This window comes from Ursus americanus, chromosome 23 (genome assembly GCF_024610735.1).
Source record: "Ursus americanus isolate L20-20 chromosome 23, mUrsAme1.1.p, whole genome shotgun sequence".
NCBI lineage: Eukaryota > Metazoa > Chordata > Mammalia > Carnivora > Ursidae > Ursus > Ursus americanus.
In genome coordinates, this window is record NC_142149.1 from 36221648 (window position 1) to 36243933 (window position 22286).

A 22286-nucleotide genomic window follows, 5' to 3' on the forward strand; every position below is an offset into this window, starting at 1 on the left:
GGGAGAGGGAGAAGCAGGCTCCCCCTGAGCCTCATGTAGGGTTCTATCCCAGGACACTAGGATCATGACCCAAGCCAAAGGCAGACACTTAACTGACGGAGCCACCCAGGCGCCCCTAATTTTTAAACCTATTGTCAAATATCTAAGGTCTATGGAAAGTACAAAAATAATGATACATTGAACACCCATGTATTCACCACCCAGCTAAATGATAAACCATTAGGAATACTTTTGTGTACCTCCCACAGGTCTCATTCCCTCTTCCCACCTGTCCCCTACTCACCTGATAACCAATACAAATTTCTAAATTCTGAGTTACAATCCTCATAGAATTCTGTATACTTTTATGGCATGTGTAGATGTCACTCATACATGAGTTTCACCCATTTCCATCACTTGAGCTGTATGTAAACAGTATCCTATTGTATGTAGTCTGCAGAACTTGCTTCCAACTCCTTAATGTTTTGTTTTAAAGATTTACCTAGATTTTTCTAAATTTTACCCATGTATCTAGATCATTTATTTACTCAACATTAAAAGTAAACCTCTTTGTTCTGAGAGGGTTTGCTCTGTCCAAGAGTAGGAAATGCCAAGAGCCACTATTGGTCACAAACACACACACACACACACACACATACACACACACACACAATCATTGAACTGAGATGTTCAATCCTCTAGGTCTAATTGCCATTTTAGATAAAACACAGGCATAGGGGGAGAAATCAAATGGCGCCACAAAGAGGCGATCAACTAAACCATGAATGTGAGAAGTTCAATGGGATAAATGAACTGGATTTTTTTTTTAATTTTTATTTATTTATTCGACAGAGATAGAGACAGCCAGCGAGAGAGGGAACACAAGCAGGGGGAGTGGGAGAGGAAGAAGCAGGCTCATAGCGGAGGAGCCTGATGTGGGGCTCGATCCCGTAACGCCAGGATCACGCCCTGAGCCGAAGGCAGACGCTCAACCGCTGTGCCACCCAGGCGCCCCAATGAACTGGATTTTTTACAAATAACTGGGGAGGAAAGAGAAGGCTCATGCTATAGGTTAAGAGAGATGTATGTCACCTAACAACTAAATGCAATATGTGGACCTTGTTGGGATCCTGATTTCAACTACAACATCAACAACAAAATGTAAAAACCAAACATAAAAATGTAAATAACCAAACAACCAACAAAACAAAAACTTGTGACAATCAGGGAATTTGGACAGTGACTGGGTATTAGATTGTAATAAGAAATGACTAAAAATTTTGTTAAATGTTTTAATGTCATGGTGCTTATACATTTTTAAAAGTCCTTATCTGATAGAGATATATGCCAACTAGGATTTGCTTTAAAAAAATCTAAAAGGGGCGCCTAGGTGGCTCAACTGGTTAAGCATCCAACTCTTGATTTTGGCTCAGGTCATGCTCTCAGGGTCATGGGGTCCAGCGCCATGTGGGGTGCCCTGCTCAGCATGGAGTCTGCTTGAGATTCTCTCTCTCTGCCTCTGCTACTCCCCCTGCTTGCTCTCTCTTTCTCTATCGAAATAAATAAATAAGTAAATAAGTAAAAACATTCCTTTCTAGGCACTGTATGTTTCCATGAAGGTAGAGAGATGCTTCAAGTCAGGACTACATCAATTTTATTCCTTTTTTTAGTGGGGAAACATATTGGTGACTGTTGTCTCAGAGAGTTGTGAAGTATATATTTCCTAGACTTCCGGGGGCTTGATTTTAAAGTATAAACTTGATGAATTCTGATATTATGCGAACTCATCCTCGTGCTGAAACTTTAAAAACATTTGAGCTGGAATTAGACTCAGCTACAGTGGAAACTTCGTAAATAAGTTTTAATGGTTTGTTACAGTAGAGGTTTTAGTAGAAAATTGGTTCAGAATATTATTAATCAACGTAAACAATGCGTTTGAGTTTCCTGTTTGAGGCCTTGAGTTGTGTATTATTTGTATTCTCTTAAATCTACTTGTAACTAACCATCAGAGTTATTCTGCCCTAGAATGGCTAGGTAGCATTTGGGGCTGATAGGTTGTCTGTCGCATCGTTCTCTCTGCAAAGGAAAGAAAGACATCATGGCAGTTAGTGTCTTCAGCCAATCCATGGTTTGCAGGTCTATCTAGGAGCTCTTTAAAACGGGATCTGTAAGCACTAAACAGCTTGGGGCAGTGGAAAGACCATGGTCCTTGGAGTCAGACTGTTTCGGGCACTGAAGCCCAGGGGAAGTTATCTGACTTCTTTGAGTTTCACTCTCCTCAGTGTAAATAGCACAGACCCGCCTCTCAGAGCATGCAATGAGCATTCGTAGAAAATACTTTATAATGTGATTCCACTCGAAAGGCAAGTGTGAAGAAATTCACTCAGCAGGGAAGTCTTCATTTTTAAAATAATTCTTAAAAAGCCAAAGCAAATGAATTTGATTAGATCTAAGGTCAGATTAAAGGTGGCTGGGGCTTTTAATTACGAACTGTTTCAAGGAGAAGAAACTAAGTCCAAGGTAGTATCAAATTTGAAACACCAGTGGGAAGAAGTCAATGAGCAAAGAGGACCAGGACCAGGGGGACACAAGAAGTTGAGTCTGAAGTAGGTTCTCCCTTCCCTGGCCCCCTCTTTGCTCTGAGCTCACATATTTCCTTTTATTCTGAGGTTTGTTGGTTTTTAAGATATATACGAATTATTTTGCATTGAGTATTAATTATTGTTATTTTAGTAAACTATTTTTTTAAGTAAGCTTGGACTCATGACCCCGAGATCAAGAGTCACTTGCTCCCCCCACTGAGCCAGCCAGGCACCCCTATTCTGAGGTTTTGAAACAAAACAAAAACAGTTTCGGTCCCTACAACAGCTGGAGAAGCTTTTGAATCCTCTCTGAAATAGAAACTGACTTGACCTAAAGAATGACTTCCTGCATGCATTGTACCCATTAAAGATCGAGAAATGACCCCAGAAGATTCCTAGGGCAGTGAAACTAGCCTGTATGATGCTACAATGGTGGACACAGGTCATTATACATTTGTCCAGACCCATACACTCTATGACACCGAGAGAGAACCCTGATGTAAACTGTGGACCTTGGGTGGTAATGAAGTGTGTGTGTAAGTTCATCAGTTGTGACAAATGTGCACTGGGGTGTGGGATGCCCACAGTGGGAGAGTTGTGTATGCATGGTGGTGGGAGGTATATGGAACTCTGTATTTTCTGCTCAATTTTGCCATGAAACTAAAACTAGTCTAAAAGTAATGCACACTCATTTGAAAATAAGCTTTTAAAAGGGAGGCACACACACAAAATAATAGTAATAAGGTGACTGACTTTACCTGGCTGATACACTTCCTGGTTGCGCTGTACCCATTAAAGACTAAATTACGTTGGTGGTATGGTGCTCAACTGCAGAATTTCCTCTTGTTGGTGGGGGTGCAAAATGTGTTACAGTCCCCTCACAGGATGTCTTCTTTTATTCTGGCATCTGTCAAGTCTGTTTGAATCATCTAGGGGTCTTGTTTAAAATGTAGATTCTGATTAAGTAGTTTTGGAGCTAGGTCTGAGATCCTGCACTTCTGAGAAGCCCCTAGGTGATGCTTGGAGAATTGAGAGAACATTTGGCAAACATGCATCCCCTTCCTTGCCTAGACTGCTGCCTTTGCTGCCTGCCCAGAGATTCCCTATTAAAGAATGGTTCCTTTGAATAGGAAATCCACTTCTCTGGTCAGTAGGATTCTCCTTTCTCTCAGTCTCGTTAGTGCTTTGCTTGAGGTTCTCATGGAAGAGGGCACATTCTTTGGCTATACTAGTATCTGTGTATATATCTTATTCCCTCACCCTGGCCCTCTCTACCTCCACGATCCTTAACCCTATGTGCTCATAGATTCCTCTGCTTTCCATTCACAGTCCTTATAACAACTCTAACTGAACCATTATTTACATCATTGCTTTTATGGGTGTCTTTCCTACTCAATCAAAAAGCTCCATGAGGCCAAATATCATGTCTATATTGCACAACACCGTATGTATTCCCATCATTGCCACAGCGGGCACATAGTAGGTGCTTACTGAATATTTGCTGAATGGATTGTGAGGTTCTTGGGAACAGAAACTTTGTATCCCAGCACAGGGCTCTGCACATAACAATTCAGTACATAATCGCTGTCCTAATGACAACAGTCTCAGGAATGTTCAACAACATGTTTGTCATTCACTCAAGTCATTCAACAGGAATCTACTGACTAGCTACTAGAAGTCAAGCCTGATTCTGTCACCAGAGATCTAATAGTATTTGGAGAACATAAATGTAAAAACAGTTCATTTCTTCAAGATGGAGTTCTCTATCCTTGATTTAAGTTCACCTGTTTTGCAGACCAACAGGTCCTGAAGGCCATGGTTTATGCCTTTATGAAGGTTTTTAAGTAAGGACGATTTTGGGGGGAGGAAGGTTTTCCTGTAGGTTTTAAGGTTTTTAAGTGTCATATTATTATTCAGGGTGGGGGAAAGATGTGGGGAAGGAAGACTGAAGGCACAGGAAGTAGTTGAGCGTGTTGCAGCCATGCAGTTGCGAGACGGTGGTGCGGGCTAGTGGAGTAGCTGCAGAGAAGAAGAGACTTGCATATGGGTGTGGAGATATTTAGGGAATAAAAGGAACAGGACAGAAACAGAAGCAAAGACGGACACATGGGACTGCATCAAACTTGAAAACGTCAGAGGACACAATCACCAGAGTGCAGAGGCAGGCTGCAAAATGGGAGAAAATGTTTGCAAGTCATAGATCCGATAAGGGGTTAATACCCAGAACATACAGGGAATGTCTAGAACTCAACCACCAGAAAATCAAATAAGCCGGTTCAAAAATGGGCCGAGCATTTGATTTGCATGATATACAAATTACTAACAAGCGTATGAAAAGATGTTCAGTGTCACTCATTATCAGAGAAATGCAAATCACAACCACAATGAGGTCTCACTTCACACCCATTAGGGTAACTACTATAAGAAAAACAACAACAAAAAGCAGAAAATAAAAGAAGCGTTGGTGAGGATTGGGAGAAATCAGAACGCTTCTGTGGTGTATGGGATTGTGAAATGGTACAACCACATGGAAACCAGTGTAGACGTTCCCCAAAAAGTTGAAAATAGAACTATCGTATGATTCAGCAATCCCACTTTTGGATAAATAGCCGTAAGAATTGAAAGCAGAATCCTGAAGAGATATTTGCACACGCATGAGCATAGCAGGAGCTATTCACAATAGCCAGGAGACGGAGGCAACCCACGTATCCCTCAACAGATGAACAGATAAACAAAACGTGGTATGTACACATACCATGGAACACCATTCAGCCTTAAAAAGAAGAAAATTGTGTCACATGCCATATGTAACATGACGAACCTTAAGGGCATTACCCTAAGTGAAATAAGCTAGTCACAGAAAGACAAATACTGTGCAATTCCACTTACACGAGATACCTAGAGTGGTCAAACTCAGAGCTAGAAAGCAGAATGCTGGTTGCCAGGGGCTGGGGGAGGGAGGAATAAGGAGCAGCTGTTTAAGGGCACAGAGGTGCAGTTTTGCAAGATGAAAAAGCTGTGATCTATTTCACAACAATATGAATATACTTACCACTACGGAACTGTAGATTTACAAACAGTTATGTTTTTATGTTATGTTATGTGTGTGTGTGTTTTTTTTTAACCACGAAAAAAAAAATGAACAGGAACTGTGATTGAGTGGTTGTGGTAGAAGGGGAACCGGAAGACTTACACTTGGTGGGTCTCAAGTTTGAGAAGAAGGCCTAGCATGGAACTACAGATATACAATCAGTCTGGAGAAATGGAGATAGAAGAGATCACCCAGAAAGGCCGTGCGGGAAAACGAGAAGAGAACATCCTCTTTAGAACAAGGGCTGAGGAATATTCCCATCCCAGGAAAAGGAAATGAAATGAGAATTTCAAGATAGCCTGCAAAGAAGATTGAGAATGAATGGAACACGGAACAGGAATGAGAGTGGGAGAGGGAGAGGGTGGGGTAGGAGGCGGGGAGAGACAGAGAGAATGAGAGAGAGAGTCCTATCAAGGAAGCCCAGGCAAGTAGGTGTGTTTCAGGGTGGAATGAGTCAACGGTATCAAAGGAGTGCAACAAAGTAACGACTAAAGAGTGTTCGTTGGTAAACTGTATATAGTACACTGTATATCATCGGTGATCTTGGCCAGGCTGCAAGAAGAGGGTAGTGGTGTCAGGATATCGTGGTGGGTGAATTCTCAGAGCCTACATGAAAATGAAGGCCAGAACATTCACAATCATACCCTTGTCTGATAGAGAGCCCCTTCATGAAGTTACATGTGTGACCACCTTGTATACCAAAGGATGTTTGAAGATTCTTTAGAAAAAGTCCCAGTTGAGACATCTAGCCTTCAAAGCTTTAAGGTTTTTTCCTTGTGTCTTGGAACCTCTAATTTAAGCACATTTCCTGTTAGTTCATTGCCAAAGAAACTATATGCAAACTGGAAACTCTCTTCCACGTATAAAAGGTCTTGAGTCTTTTGTCAGAAGAACTTCAGCAGACTCTACCACCGTGTCTTATCCTTTTGGGCCTTAAGGAAAATTACTAATTTGGTGATAAGTAAATTTTTGTTCTAAAAATAAAGAGAGATTTTGTTCCGTCCAAATACAAACCAAGAAGTTTGAGAAACTAAATGGAAGTGGAGAGATTTTCAAAGCATGAACAAAACCAAAATCAATCGAATAAAAAATCAAGAACTCAGATGAACCTGTGCAGAAAGAAAGAAAAAAAATCAGAAAACTCACCAAAGTATTTTTTAGGAGCATTGGCCCTTTTGGGGTTAGAGGAGAACTTTTTAAACTCAATTTCTGGAGTTCCTGCCGAGATGGTAATTTAGCACTGGCTCCTGGCTTGTATCATCAAGATCAACCCTGGAAGAATTACAGAGAGAAACATCATGGATCCTAGCATAGACCAGGAAAAGTCTGAGAGCAACCTCTGAAAGAAGGCTATTTTGAATGTGTGTGTGTGTGTGTGTGTGTGTGTGTGTGTGTGTGTAGTGGTAGTGTGGCCTGAGGCAGAGGGGCCTAGAATAACTGTAGAAGGTAATTAGGAGGAAAAAAGATTAGATAGATAGATAGATAGATAGATAGATAGATAGATAATAGATAGATGATAGATGATAGAATGGATGGATCGATAGACAGAATGGATGGATAGATAGATCGATCGATAGATATAGATAGGAGAGAGAGACAGAGAGAGAGGAGCGAGATTTGGGTTCTACTCTGCCTCATCTACCCCACCCCATACACACAATTGCCAGGAGCAATGGTGCAGGAGTCCACAGAGACAAAATCCGGGCAGTTGGGATGATGAGTTAGGGAATGTGTAGCCTCAGCCCTCCATCACCTCACCCTCCCTTCTCCAAACCCTCAGAGAGAATGATTCACTAAATAGGAAGTGCCCCTCTCCTCCACAATCTTTCTGGGGTACTGAAATAAAAGCCCTGCCCTTAAGAGTGGGCTTTGCTTGGGAGAGTGATACTAAACGGTAGTGTTTAACCATGATTTCCTGGTGTCTGGTTCTGTTCACACTAACGCTGGTTTCCTTCGTTCTCTTTGAGTCCATCCAGCTGATGTGAACTAGATCCGGCTCTTGGCACCGCCCCAGCAGGGTGTCTGGTACCTCCAGGGGAACCTGAGCCCCTCACAAAATCACAGCACCCCCTTCTACCAGACCACTTACCGAGAAAGGCAACAAAATGGGTTAGGTATCGTTGGAGGCGAGTTATTAGAATAGTCGGGCCAAGACTTTGAAATAAATGTAATAAATATAGTAAAAGACATAAGAAGACATTAGAAATATGAAACAAGAATGGAAATAATAAGAACCAAGTGGAACCATCAGGTAGGGAAAATATAATAGACGAAGAACACAAGAGATGAGATCACAGAATGCGGAGAGTAAAAACCCCCTGAGTTCGATCATCAGCTCGAGGACCTCTTACAGAAAGAAGCAGGAAAGGATAAAGAAATAGAAAACATAAAGCAAAGTTCAGAGATATAGAGAGTAGATAAAGAAGGATGATCTGGGGACACCTGGGTGGCGAAGTTGGTTGAGCGCCAGACTCTTGGTTTCGGCTCAGGTAGTGATCTCAGGGTTGTGAGACTGAGTCCTGTGTGGGGCTCCACACTCAGCCCGGAGTGTACTTAGGACGCTCCCTTGCCCTCTGCACCACTCCTGCTGTGTGCACTCTCTCTGAAATCAACCAATCTATCTTTAAAAAAGGGTAAGGGTGCCTGGGTGGCTCGAGTGGTTAAGTGTCTGCCTTCAGCTCAGATTGTGATCCTGGGGTCCTGGGATTGAGCCCTGCAACGGGCTCCCTGCTCAGTGAGGAGTCTGCTTCTCCCTCTTCCTCTGCTGCTCCTCCCTGCTTGTGCTCTCTCACGTGAGCTCTCTCGCTCGAGCTCTCTCTCTGTCAAATAAATATATAAAATCTTTGGGGAAAAAAAAAGGGATCATCCAGATAATGAGTCTCAGGTGGAGAGCAAACCACTCCCCTCCACAGTCCCACTTTTTCCTCTTTTTTTTTTTTTTTTTAAGTAGGCTCCACACCCAGCATGGAGCCCAACACCAGGCTTGAACTCAGGACCCCCTGAGCTCAAGACCTGAGCTAAAATAAAGAGTCAGATGCTTGGCCAACTGAGCCACCCAGGCACCCTCTTTTTCTCCCCACCTTTTCCTTTCCTTGACACACAAACACACACACACCAGGATATTAGTGGGAAAAATGGGTGAAATTTCAATAAGGTCTGTAATTTAATTAATAATAGTGGACCGATGTTCATGTCCTATTCTTACTCATTCTACCATGATTTTTATAAGAGGTTCATATGAGGGGAAACAGAGTGAGGGACCTAAGGAACTTGGTACTATTTTTACAACTTTTCTCTGTCTAAATTAGTTCAAAATCAAAATGTTTTTAACATTCAGTGTCCTACATTTTCCAGTTTGTTTTATTTTCTCCCACTTGTAAACCTACAGTGTCAATGTTTTAATTTTTTTTTTTTAATTCTGGAAAAACAAGAAGAGAAAACATAGATTTATCACCTACAAGCTGTTAGCATTGTGATGTATGTTATCTGGTCTTTTTTTCTAAAAAAAAAAAAATTATTTTTTTTTTTTTTTGCTGGTCAACCATTGAATAATAGCCGATTTTTTAACATTTCTTTTTGCTGCTCATCGAAGAGGCGACTCTAAGATCCCACCACAAAGATGTCTCTGCCCTCCTTCTGAAAATTGTCCAAAAGTGAGAATGAGAGAAGAAACAGCAGTATGTGCACCAGCAGACCTCAGCTTTGGTGAGGAAGGGCTACGCGCTGCCAAACGCAGGAGACGTGAGGACACCAGGGGAGAGAACGTGCTACTGGGTTTTGGCACAACCACCGAATGGTGAGTTCTCCGTGCTGAGCGGCTTACAGACCTTGAGGAGGACACTCCATCACCAGCTGTTTGAACAACCAGATAGGGTGGCAGAGGTGAGTTTCAGGAGTTTCCCTATCTCTGGGTTGACAGCAAGGGTTGCCAAAAGAGACACCTTATCTTTACAATCACTCTTCAGGGTTGAGAAACATCTGTGGAAGACAAACCGCCCTGCTGCTGCCCATATTTAGCCTTAGAAAAGAGGAAAGCTGGGGTGCCTGGGTGGCTCAGTCGGTTAAGCGTCTGCCTTCAGCTCAAGTCATGATCCCAAGGTCCTGGGATGGAGTCCCGCATCTGGCTCCTTACTCAGCAGGAAACCTGCTTCTCCCTCTGCCTGCCGCTCCCCCTGCTTGTGCACGCATGCTCTCTCTTTCTCTCTCTGGCAAATAAATAAGTAAACTCTTTATTAAAAAAAGAAAGAAAAGAAAAGAGGAAAGCTACACCAATCCTCATAACAGTTAGTTATAAAACCCTGTGCCGTGTTTACTGTGAATCAGGGAAACTTTAGGGTGTTCCTAGGTATTACGCTGGACCTGTCCCCGCAATATACTCCTGCAAGCAGTTCAGTCCAGAATACAAGGATCTAACCCCGGGGAAAAGCAAAAAGAAAATAACTAGAAAGCTCCTGGATACACATGAAGGGAGAACCTGGGGCTGACAGCTGGGCAGTGGCCCTAGAGGGTCCCCCCTCAGGATGCAAGGGGACTATGTCCTGAAGACAGGAAGTTTGAATTGATGTTACTAGATGGTATACTTTAATGTATTGACACTTAACTGTGATTAATAACAAAAACGAAACATTTCCTCGTTTGAGGCAGAGGATTTGGAGATAAGCTTGTGTCACATACATAGAAAACTAGACAAAAAGTAAGATGATTGTAAATTCCGAGCAAAGCAGAAAATTGTACAAGAAGTAAAGTGCACCCATAGCATATCACCCAGCCCAGCTGTGACCAGACAGCCGTAACAAGGCAAACGCTGAATATTTTTCTAACCCCAAATGGTGATATTGGCAGGATGTAGGGACAGGAAGCTAGGGAGGGAGTGTAATTGAACTAAATCTTTCAGAGACAAATAGATGATATCTATACAAAACTGAAAGCTGCACTGTTTGGAAATGGAGGTATATACCAAAAGAAATATCAAAGTGTTCACTTTTGGAAAGCAGGAAACTGCGGGGCAGGCAGGAAAGTGCTGATTTTATACTGAAGCCTTGCAGAACTATTTGACCAACTAGCCATGTGCGTATGCAACTCTGATTTTTTTTAAATTTATAAACATTCTTATTATAATTATCTGGAAAGTAGTAGGCAATGTGTTGTCTGCTATTATGGTGTGCTTTTCCCCATATAAACTGGGTCTCTCTCTAATCTGTGTTTTATAGTCCCATATTCTTGAATGTAAAAGGCCACACACCTGACAGTCCAAATAATAATAATAATAACAATGCCATCCTGACCTTCTTGCATATTCTAAGATTTGAGTTTTTTGGATCTGACATTTATTTTCTCCAAAGCAACTAGGGAAATTGCAGGGCTTGGGCCTGAAAGGTACTGACTCGGTAACACAAGCAGGTAACGTCCCTTTATAGCTGCAGAAAAGCAGGTATGACTCAGCTAGGTAAAGCTGTCTTTCCAAATGCAATTTCTAGCAAAGGAGAACTGTATAAACACCCGGACTTCAGAGACTGTTGCTGTGTCCCATAAAGCAAATCCCTAACTGCAAAAAGTCCGCTCTCCTGATACGTTGTTTCACTAAACGACAGGCAGCTCAGACAACATTTAAATTGACACCTGTTTTCCTGGATGGGCCATCCACTTACAAAGTTGCTCTTTCAAGCCCATAGAAGGAAAGAGAGCTCTTCTCTGTCTCCCATCTGCCTGGAGGTAATAAAACCTCTGCTTCTGCTTAGATTCTGAAGAGTCTGGGAGTTTGCATTTTGTGTAAATTAACATTTCTAACCCCGGGAACTACTGTCAAGCTAGAGGGCTGACCTTCCCGGCTTGTGTGGGCACTGGGAACTCTCACTCCACCCCCAAGCAACAAGGCGGAATCAATTCTCGTGCCAACCAGCACACGCTCTGCCCTCCCACAGGGGGCACCAGCAGGGCCGGCAGTGGCTTCTCCCCATCCCTTCCCATGACCTCTATTACCTTTTTTTTTTTTTTTTTTTTTTTAGTGTTAAGAGTTTATTTACAACTCTTCTTTGTTGTACAGAAATACGTAAGCTCAGTGTAACCAGTGGCTGTGGATAGTTCGGACTCATTCATGAACCATTGCTATCCGTACTAGAGCAAGAGAAAGCCTGCTATAAAATCAGTTTGCTGCTGTAAAATCCCCAAACTTGGTGGAAGGCAGAATGTCACAGGAGCTATGCTTTTTGGGTGGGGGCATAGGTATCCTGAGGTCCGAACTGCGGGCATTCTGTTTGTTTGAACAGCTGCCAACTTCCCACGAGCAGCCCAATCAATTCTAAAGAAGGTCCTCGTACTTTCCCTACCCAGACCCCAGGGGATATCCTCAGCCTACTTTTCAGCACCCCCTGCCTCAGGCTCGGCCCTAGAGGATTCCTTTCCAGCTCCCCCACCCACCATGAATAGATGGGAGAGGAAATCCTTCTTCGGGCAGGCCTCAGTCTGTGGGACTGTACCCGCAGAGTCTGGTCCATCTTTGGGATGGGCTACACAGGCTCTAGGGGCTGGCCCAGCCCCTACCCACCACACCCAATGCTGTTCTTCCAAGACAGTGACTCAAAGGCAATCATGTGGAATACAAGACTTTGTGAAATAATCTCAGGAGCCCATTCGTGTACCAGAGACCCCAAACTCACCTGCCTCACTCGGCTCCCAGAACCTCGGCTTATAGTGTGGCTGTTTCCTCTGAAATCTTTCACATTTTATGAAAGATTCTGTGAACCATGAGGAAATCTATTACCTTGGTATTCCAACGGATTAAGTTTTGGACCTCAATATTGGGAGGGAAACAGCCCGCTGACCTAGAAACCTCAAAGGTCAGTGCCAGAGTGCCTGCCGGCAGAACCACGAGACAAGGGAGGTGACAGAGGTGTCCTCCTCCTTGTGGCTTGGTTTTTCACTGCATTGGAGCGTCTTCCTTATCTCCATCCCCTTTATAGATGACAGGATCCTCCCGGAGATCACCGTGTAAGCTCCCGTCGGTGAGAAGCACAGCAGATGCCCCTGCAACGCCCTTCCCGCCTCTCTCTGCTCTCTGAACCTGGGGGAAGGAGGGACGTCCAGGAACGCTGGAGACTCACGCCTGACCAAGTGTCCTTGGACCTGTCCCTGCAAAGGGCCCTTCACCGTCACACCAGGCTGCCTCTCCTCTATCATCCCGAAGCCCCCCTCCCTTCTGTGTGCTCTGTGCTTCCCTTTGCCCTCCTTCTCCACCCACCCCACCCGCCCCCGCGGCCCCGGTCACTTCGTAAAGCCTCCACGCTGGTCATTCTGGAGAAGTCTCTGCAGAGTCTGGAGCCAGGAAGCTACCACCTGGGAGAGGAGCGAGGGCGGGGCAGCGCCTGTTGCCATGGTCCCCGTCCTGCTGAGGGAGCGTATTAAACCCCTGAGGGGTGCGGGAAAACGAGGTTTTGAGGCCCTGAGATAGGTTGCTGGAAGCCCACCGTGCAGGCGTCTCCGTGGAAGCACTTGAGCGCTCCAGTCTCCTTGTACTCCTGGGGGAGGCTGCCCAGCGAGGGTGGCACGGAGGTGGGGGCACCGAGCCACAGCAGCATCTACCCGATCTGGTCACCCACGCCTGTTAGGACAACAGCGGTGGCTAAGGTGGGTGGCCCTGGGGGGCCTCCCGCTGGGGCTCTCGCGCCTCCACCCCTGGGGCGCTTCCAGCGGATGGGTTCCTGTTTTCACTTGCCCAGATGTGCCCTGTCCACCGCCCAGGGAAGGAGGAAGTGAGCGTGGGCGCGGTGCGGAGGAGGTAGGAAATCGAGCCTCGACTCTTCCCCTTTCCCTATGGATTAAATTCTTTCTTTAATATATTTTATTTATTTGTCAGAGAGAGACAGTGAGAGAGAGAGAGAGAGAGAACAAGCAGGGGGAGCAGCAGGCAGAGGGAGAAGCAGGCTCCCAAGTGAGCAAGGAGCCAGATGCGGGCCGATCCCCCATCCCGAGATCATGACCTGAGCCAAAGGCAGCTGCTTAGCCTACAGAGCCACGCAGGCGCCCGTTATTGCTGAAATTCTTAAAGCAGGTGTGTCAAAGGCAGAGTTTCCTAGCCACTCCAGGGAGCTGGGATTCCGAGATAGATGGTGAAAGCCCTGGTGTTGGGGTTCAGGGAAAACAAAAATGAGCAAGTATTTCCTGGACACTCTAGTGGTGCCAGGCTCGGAGCCAGGCACCCTGGTGGGACTCCAAGAAGGCAACAGAGAAAGGGCCCGGGAGCAGAGCTGATTGACCCCGTGCCTCCTGCGGACCACACACATGGTGGGGGCTCCCCAGTGGTTTAGTCCAACCCTGGCTCCAATTGCTGCTCTCACCGGCACCCTCCTGCCAACCTGCCTTGCAACCTCGTGTACGAAAGTGTCTTCATTTCACCATCGCCCGCTTTCCTGCCCAGAAGCCTTACGGTCCCTAAACACACCGAGGCCAGATGGCCACTGTTCCCTGGGGGGAACTGCAATTTCATTAATGCCAATGTATCCACTGTCTATGGACATTGAGGTTACTTCCATTTAGGAAACGATCACGAAAAGTGTTCTTTCCCTGTGAAAACCAGCACAGCTCAACATCCAGATACGATAGCACTAACCTTTCTATTCACACACCTGTTAGGTCCTACCTTACCACACAATCCATTTTCCAAAATACAAAGAATTCAGCCCATTATTCTGGCCTTTGGAATGGGTACAGAAAGAATTATCCAACCTGTCTTCCAAATCACAGATGAAAATTATTCTAGGAATTCTGGAACATGACAGATGTAAGGAGAGAGTGAGAGAGCCAATCGAACATTCAAACTTTCCTAGGGCAAAGGGGAAGGTTGACAACTCAGGGAACATTCAAGTCTTTCTTTTATATGGAGACTTCATTGTCACTGCTAAGATCCCTAGCTGAACTGACACCCCTAGAGTTACCAGCTTAGGACTCTTCATAGTACAGGACCAGCCCCAGCATCTCTGGGCCCCTGCCTAAGACACTGGTTTAATGAAGCCATAATCCATGCACTTGATGAGACATTCCCGGGCTGTCTGAACCACTGCTGCCTTCTTCTCATCTGGTTCTTGTTTGCCCACGACAGTCAGGATCTCCAGCAGCTCACTCTCCACCAGCTTCTTGGCCAGCTCCGCGTCGGCTGCCAGCAGATTGTAGGCAATGACCAGGCCCCGGTGCTGGACTGACAGCCGGTCGTGCAGGCAAAGCCGCTGGAGGATCTCCAACCACTGAGTTGTCTGGAGGGGAGAGGTGGATAAAGAAGGATTAGAGAAATCAGTGGAGGGACACAGATTGGACATTTGGGACAAGATAAACAGAAGGCAGGCACATATCTGGCTATGTGTATGGGACTCAGCATACGCCTACCTGAGCCCATTGGGACTAGCTGGCAGATGCCCACCTCCTTACCACAGCCAGGGTGGGAATCTGAAACCTAGAAGGAACTTGACATAATCCAATCCCTTTCATTTTATTAGTGGAGGAACTGAGGTCAAGGAAGGGGAAGTAACTCAGCTATGATCACACACGTGAAAATAGTAGAGAATAAACACCCACACGTCCATTTATTTTTTAAGCATCTGGAGAAGCAAAGGGACAGGCCCACTGCATACCTGATTAGAATGGGGATGGAGGGTGTTCAGAAAGGAGGATTCTAACCCTGGGCACATGGGCAATGCTTGCTTCTGCCAACCCAAGTGCTCTTAGAGACATGAGCTCCAGGCATGCCCTGGGCTTGCACTCCACCACTCCTGACTTCAGCTGGATTTAGCACTGAAGTGGAGCCTCTCCCCATCCCTCCTCCATCCCTCTTCTCCATTCCCAGTTGTGAAGCAGCCCACCCGTAGTTGCATGGGGAAGACAGGACTCAAGAGCATCTGATCACCCCAACAGACAGAGCTGGAGCTAAGAATAGAACTAGGAGGTTTGACTTTTACAGCGTTTAACAGACACACGTGAGCAGCAGAGTAGAATAGTTATTGGTATGGGTTTGGGAGTCAGAGAGACCAGTGTTTAGGTCCCAGCTTAGCCACTTACCAAATATGACCTTAGGTAATTTTTTTAACCTAAGTCCCAGGAGCCCCTCCGTCATCTGGTATACCTACTTGTTCGCATTGTGATGATTTAGTGATATGGCGGATGGACAGAGCTTAGCACAGGGGCTGGAGCATAGTAAGAGCTCAATAAAGAGAAGTGGACAGAGATGATGATTTTAGCCACAAATCCAAGGATTTCCCCTTTGCTTCCTTGTACCTGTTACCTCACCCTCCATTTGTCAACGGGAACAGCTTCCTACATGCACCACTCTTAGGTGAGAAGACAGGCACAGAGGGGAAGAAAAGACAAATTATTGGCTTTTTGGCTTCTAAGCAGATTTTGTCAACTCTGCACCCGAGTCTCCTAACACAAGAAAGGGAAATGAAAATTCACCTAGCTGAGGTTGGGTTCAGGGGAAGGTTTAATGCTGATGGGTAATATAACAGGTCCTGTGCCGTTGCTCCCAGGCACAGAAACATAACCAAAACTTCAGAGCCCCTTAGGAAGAAGGAAGACATGGCCAGGAGAGGGTCAGCAATCCTGAAGGATTCCAATCCCTTCCCAACTACCTGGTGGTGTGGCTTTGAGCTAGTTACTTTTCTGCACTCAGTTTTCCTCTGCAGTAAATAGGGATAATAATAACCACACCCACCACCCAGGGTTGTTGGGAGGATGGAAGAACTTAATAAATATAAACATTTAGAGCAGCACCTAAAGTCCTGGAAGTGGGCGAGTCACAGAGTGCCCTGTGGGAGTCTGTTGACAGAGGTTGTGTGACCAGTTACTTCAGCAGAGGCCAGTAGGGTGGGGGTTTCAAAGTGTGGTCTCCAGGCTGGAAGCACCCCATCTAGTCTACTGATTCAGACTACCTAGGGGCAGGATTTTAGCCAGCCCTCCGGGTGACTCACACACCTTGCAGTTTTGAGAAACTTGCCTTAGGGGGAAATGCTAAAACCCAAGGATCAACCAGGAAGAGCTAGTCCGGCAGAGAGACCCTTCTCTGCTGCCAGATGGCACAGAGAACTCAGAGAAGGCGTGCGTGCAAACACAGACACACACACACACACACACCCTTAAACTGACTATCTAAAAGATCCTGCCAGGGGCACCTGCGTGGCTCAGTGGGTTAAGCATCCGACTCTTGATTTCAGCTCAGATCATGATCTCAGGGTCGTGAGATCCAGCCACGCTCAGTGGGGAGTCGGCTTGAGGTTCTCTCTTTCCCTCTCCCTCCCCGCCGCATGTGCTCGCCCTCTAAAATAAATAAATAAATCCTTTAAAAAAATAAATAAGAGCCTGTCTTGAAAGCAGGCTTGAGTACATTCAAATTGAGGTGCCTACATCTTTTGCCTTCAGTGGAGATGATGCTCGCCAAGGAAGCTCAGTTTGGTGAAAATGAAGACATTTTCACTTTGCACCGCCATGCTCGTGATTGTGTATATACCGCTTTGCCAAGACGGCCACAGCCCCACCCAAGGATCTGATCATCATGTTCACGTAAGAGAATCTGCCATCTCTGGGGCGCCTGGGTGGCACAGCGGTTAAACGTCTGCCTTCGGCTCAGGGCGTGATCCCGGCGTTGTGGGATCGAGCCCCACATCAGGCTCTTCCACTATGAGCCTGCTTCTTCCTCTCCCACTCCCCCTGCTTGTGTTCCCTCTCTCGCTGGCTGTCTCTATCTCTGTCAAATAAATAAATTTTAAAAAATCTTTAAAAAAAAGAATATTTAAAAAGAGAATCTGCCATCTCTTTGCCAAACCACAAGTTCCCTACGGTATCCCACCAAGTCCACGCTCCTCTCGGGGAGGTCAGGGGCTCCACAGCAGTAGCTAGGGTTGCGGTCTTCCTTGTTATCATTCTGAAGTACTAAGCCCCACCGGAGTCACTGGGTGAAACTACAGTCGGAGGGACCCGAGTTAATTCATGTGGGGAGTCCCCACAACAGATGAAAGGGGCCACACAGTGTAGATCCCCCTTTAAGGTGGGAGGAACAGATACCCAGGGACCTGGGAAGTGTTAGCCCGGAGGCTGGCCTCCCCATGGAGGATCACACAAGGCAGTCCCCCTCCTGCCCCCGGGACCCGCTCTCACCACTTGGGTCATCTTGAGGCACAGTTTCTTATGTGCTGCCGTCAGCATGGCCAGCGCCCCTGCGGCTGCATTCTGCACCTTGTCATCGTCCTCCCCGCAGAGCAGCACCACCAGCTTCAGCCGGTCATTCCCATCAGCCAGGAACCTCTCCTGTACCTATGGGAAGGAGGCGGGTACGTGGCTCAGAGAAAAATGCCCCCACCTGCCAGCCTGGAGAGGAAAAGAGGCATCTGAAGCCATGTTCTCTGACCCAAGATTCTTCGGAGCTTTCCTTTGAGCAGCTCACCCATGCCACCTCCCCCAGGAAGTCTCCTCTGATTAGCTGGATAAAGGGGCTATAAACTCCTCCAGCTACAAAGTTAAAGAGAGTCAGGGATTCTCCATACAGCATGTGCCACCACCCCTGTTTGCGTTCAGCTACCTACACCAGGGGAAAGGGCAGGCCCATGACCCTGAATGGTAGATGTTGCCCAAAGAGGCATGTTTCGCTTCCCTTTGGGGAAGCCTGATATTTTTCTCCCACAGCAGATGGGCCTCCAAGGTCTGCCATAAAATGACTTTGCAGTCTCTGAAGGCACAGGGGTTGGGCGAGAGCAAGGAATAGAGCGAGAGCTGCTGTACCATTCAACAGGAGAGGGATGAACTTCCCAAGGACCCCAAAGCCAGGAGAAGAGCCTCCTAGGGCCCAGGGCCCTGCCACGTCTCAGAGCTCATTGATCCCCACCACCACCTGCTCTACAGTAAATTCTCGCTGGTCAAATTTAAGGGCATTTTGTTGGGTCGGCTTTCCTAGAAGTGGAGCTTTAAAAGGGTCAAAGGTTGGGGTTCCTGGGTGGCTCAGATGGTTAAGCGTCTGCCTTTGACTCAGGTCATGACCTCAGGGTCCTGGTGACTGGGAAGCAGATACCCCCAAAGGACTACATTCCCCAACTCTCGCATGTAGATGTGGCCATAAACTAGTTCTCATCATGGAAGGTGAGAGGAGGTGAGAGGTGTCACTTCCAAGCCACCATGGCGGAAAACTATAGGGGCTTTTCCTGCGGTCTCTCTCCCCATTCAAATGAAGACCACTCCCAGAGTGGCAGAGAGGGAGACAGTTCTTTTTTACGGTGGGGGTGGGGGTGGGGAGATAGTTCTTGATGGTTGAAGACATCTGGATCCTAGTCATTGCTTAGAAGAAAGCCACTGGGTCCAAATGTGAGCGAGAAGTGGTGTGAACGGGAAATGAATTTCTATCCTGTCGGGACCACTGTTTATTTTGACGTGGGTCATTGTAACCACTGATGTTCCCAGGGGAAGCCTGCTCCCCCTTCCCATCGCCTCTCCCCTTCTCTTTCTTTGGATATACTCTCTTCTCCCAGGAGGCTGCCAGCCCCCCAGGCCAGCCTTAGGCCAGCTCCCCAGTGGAGCCTGTTTACATTGCTTGCTTGATTGATTGATTGATTGATTTGATTTGATTTGATTTGATTTATTTTACTTCAACAGGCTTTCATGGGTTGGATTTTCATCCTCTACCAGTGGGAACATCCAAGACCTTGAGGTAAGAACTGAGAGAAAAAAGAGTGGGTCTCCCACTAAGCCCTATATGAAGGCCCAGAAGGGCCATTTAGCCTGGCCCTCATGTTCGTGAAGGGCCTCAGATGAGGCCCTATTCTTACCTCTAATGACGTTATACGCACAGGCATAGCAGTACTCTGGCAGGACGGAAAGAAGATATTCATTCACCATATGCTTATAATTTCTCCCCATAACTGGACCATGAGGTCATTGGTATGTTCTGAATTCATTTTATTTTTATAAATCCTATAATTACTCTGTGAAGAACACAGTTATACTGCATTGCAGTTTCCACGGAAACAGCAATAGTTCATTAAATGTTAACATTTAAAATATTCTAAAAATGTTTGTATCCGTGTTTGCTTTTCCCCATTTTTTATAAATGGGGAGCTTCGATAAATATAAGTAGTCTAGCCTCTTTTGGCCTCTGAGAAGCCCTGGTCTTATATCCTTCTCTGCTATGAGATTATTCAGACATAACAACTTAGGGAAACGGTACCTTCCATCTCACCCAGCTCAAGCTAGGGGTCAAACCTCCAGCTATGAACAATACTATTTTGTGTGTTTTCCTTTGTCTCCTTGGTGCATGCGTTCCTCTCAGGGTCCCTACAAGGAAGGGGGCTGCAAGCCAGAAGAGATACAGGGGTTCCTGGGTTCTCTGGCAAAATGACACCCTTTTTTTTTTTTAAGATTTATTTATTTATTTATTTATTTATTTATTTATTTATTTATTTATTTGATGGAGAGAGAGATGGCCAGCGAGAGAGGGAACACAAGCAGGGGGAGTGGGAGAGGAAGAAGCAGGCTCCCAGTGGAGGAGCCCAATGTGGGGCTCGATCCCAGAACGCTGGGATCACGCCCTGAGCCAAAGGCAGACGCTTAACAACTGAGTCACCCAGGTGCCCCCCCCTTTTTAAAAAAGATTTGGCAAAATGCTACCTTAACACCACTGTAAGCCCCAGTCTCATGCCAGGCCCTGCCATGTGGCTTGACTCTCCATGCCAAGATCACTCCCCACCCCCCTCCTGAGCCTGCCCCCCCATCCCGAGCCCGCCCCCATCCCGAGCCCGCCTCACCTCCTTGTTCACCACCATATTGCACATGCATTCAGTGGCCGCCTGCCGTAGCTGGTCGTGATTCTCGAACATGTAGTTCTCAATGTCAGGCAAAGCCCTCTCCTTAAAGATCTTCTGCCTAAGGTGTGAGAGGTGGGGAAGGAAGGCCACTGAGTCCTCTGCAGTGATGATTTGGAGTTTTTGGCCACCCAAGGGCCAGTCCGCCCTGCTGATGGTTCCCTCCTACGTCCTCAGCCAGCATGGTTTGGATGACATCGATCCCTCCCCCCAGCTCCGGGAAGGGCACCAATGGGCATAAATTAAATGACAGCATAGCATTCTGGCCATAGCCATGGGGTCTGTGATGAATGTGTTCCTAGGCTGGAGATTCTTCTGTATTATTGCTGCAGAAGAGAAATTCTTTCTCTCTCTCCCACTGGACGTGAAGCCAAGAAGTTGTGAGGTCTGGAGCGACCCTTGTGATCGTGACAGAGGCAAAGAGCCCATTTGAGAATTAAGACAACACAGGCAGGAGGAGTGGACAGAAGTAGGAGAGTGGGGAGTAGTAGGGAAAGTAGAGAGGAAAAGAAAGTACGAAAGTGGGAAAGCCTGCATCAAGCCGCACCTGCATCTGGTCGCCCCAGACTCTTATTTACATGAGTCACTGAATTCCCTCTACGCTTAAACCAGTTAACAGTTGAGTTTTCCGCCTCTTGCAGCTGAAAGAATCGCAACCCAATTCTCTCCCCCATCCCCTGGCTCCCAAGAAGGAATCCCCATCCATCCAGCTGGGTATTTTTTTATTACTTTAGTCAGAGAGAAGTGTCTTTATAATCTTCTTTGCGTTCACTACGTGCTAACTCAAATCCCTCCCACTGCGGGTGTCTACCCACCTCCTTTGATCCTGTCCTCAGAGGAAAACACACACGCTATATGTGAAACTTCCACCAAACCCTTTCTGGGGCTCCTCCCTCCCCACCCCACTCACCGGAGTTTGTCACTCCGCCCAGACAGATTGGTGAGGCCCAGGAGAGCCTCGTAGTTCTGGAGCCCGTCCCTCTGTGTGTCCAGGAGACTCACGAGGGGCCGCACCACCTCATACACCTGTGTGGAAGGGTCAAGGAATGGGTCAGGCGGAGACCATGTGCCCCCAGACCCTACCATTTATAGGTGCCCAGCTTTAGAATTTCCAAAATGCTTGCCCGCCCACTGTCTTTGCAGCTTTCACGATGACCCTGAGAGGCAGGACTTTTCCCCTTACTTTGCAGACGAGGTAACCCCAGTTTCTAAGAGGACAGTCCTGTTCAGTCAGAGGCAGAGCCAAGCCTGGAGTCCAGGCACCTCCAATTCACAGCAGTCTCTGTGATGGCACTATGCCCCCTCCCAGGCTGGGGGTAGGGCGACAAGGAGAAAGGCCCCTAGGAAGAGAGGAGACTCCTCCCATTGCCCCATCCCACCCACCCCAGCACCGGTACCCACCCGTTCCCCCGGGAAGGCGATGTCCGGGTTAGAGACGGCAGCGATCTTTGCCAGAGCGTGGGCTGCCTTCACCTTGCCCACGTCTGTGCCCTCCAAGGCCAGGGGAATCAGCGCCTGCAAGAGAAAGCACGGTCACTCGTCCGTCACAGACCTCCAGAAGCCTCTCTTCCCATCCCGCCTCTCCAGCCGCTGTCTGCTTCTGCAGTACAAGCAAGCCTCGAGCACCACAGAAAACGATTACATCCAGAGTCACAGGGTCCCTCCCCTGCTGCCCGGCACACTTCGAGGTCCTCTCTCTCCACCTACACGCTCCGGCGCCCATCCACACTGCTGTCTCTCGGACAAATCAACACACTGACTTTGTACTCCCTGACTTCAGTCACACCTGATCATTCCAGCAGCCACCTC

General features: G+C 46.8%; 1 protein-coding gene across 3 annotated transcripts in view; it reads right to left on the reverse strand.

The window, feature by feature from the left end:
- Window positions 1-13471: 13471 nt before the first annotated feature.
- UNC45B (unc-45 myosin chaperone B) overlaps window positions 13472-22286 on the reverse strand; it is a 31541-nt gene continuing 22726 nt past the window's right edge. For all 3 annotated transcript variants that reach the window (XM_087854611.1, XM_087854612.1, XM_087854610.1), the window contains 5 exons: window positions 21879-21992; window positions 21388-21503; window positions 20421-20538; window positions 17788-17943; window positions 13472-14897 (listed from right to left, as the gene is read on the reverse strand). In XM_087854611.1, the coding sequence (XP_087710737.1) occupies window positions 14637-14897; window positions 17788-17943; window positions 20421-20538; window positions 21388-21503; window positions 21879-21992 (765 nt within the window). In that variant the 3' untranslated portion in view covers window positions 13472-14636. The remainder of the gene's footprint in view (window positions 14898-17787; window positions 17944-20420; window positions 20539-21387; window positions 21504-21878; window positions 21993-22286) is intronic.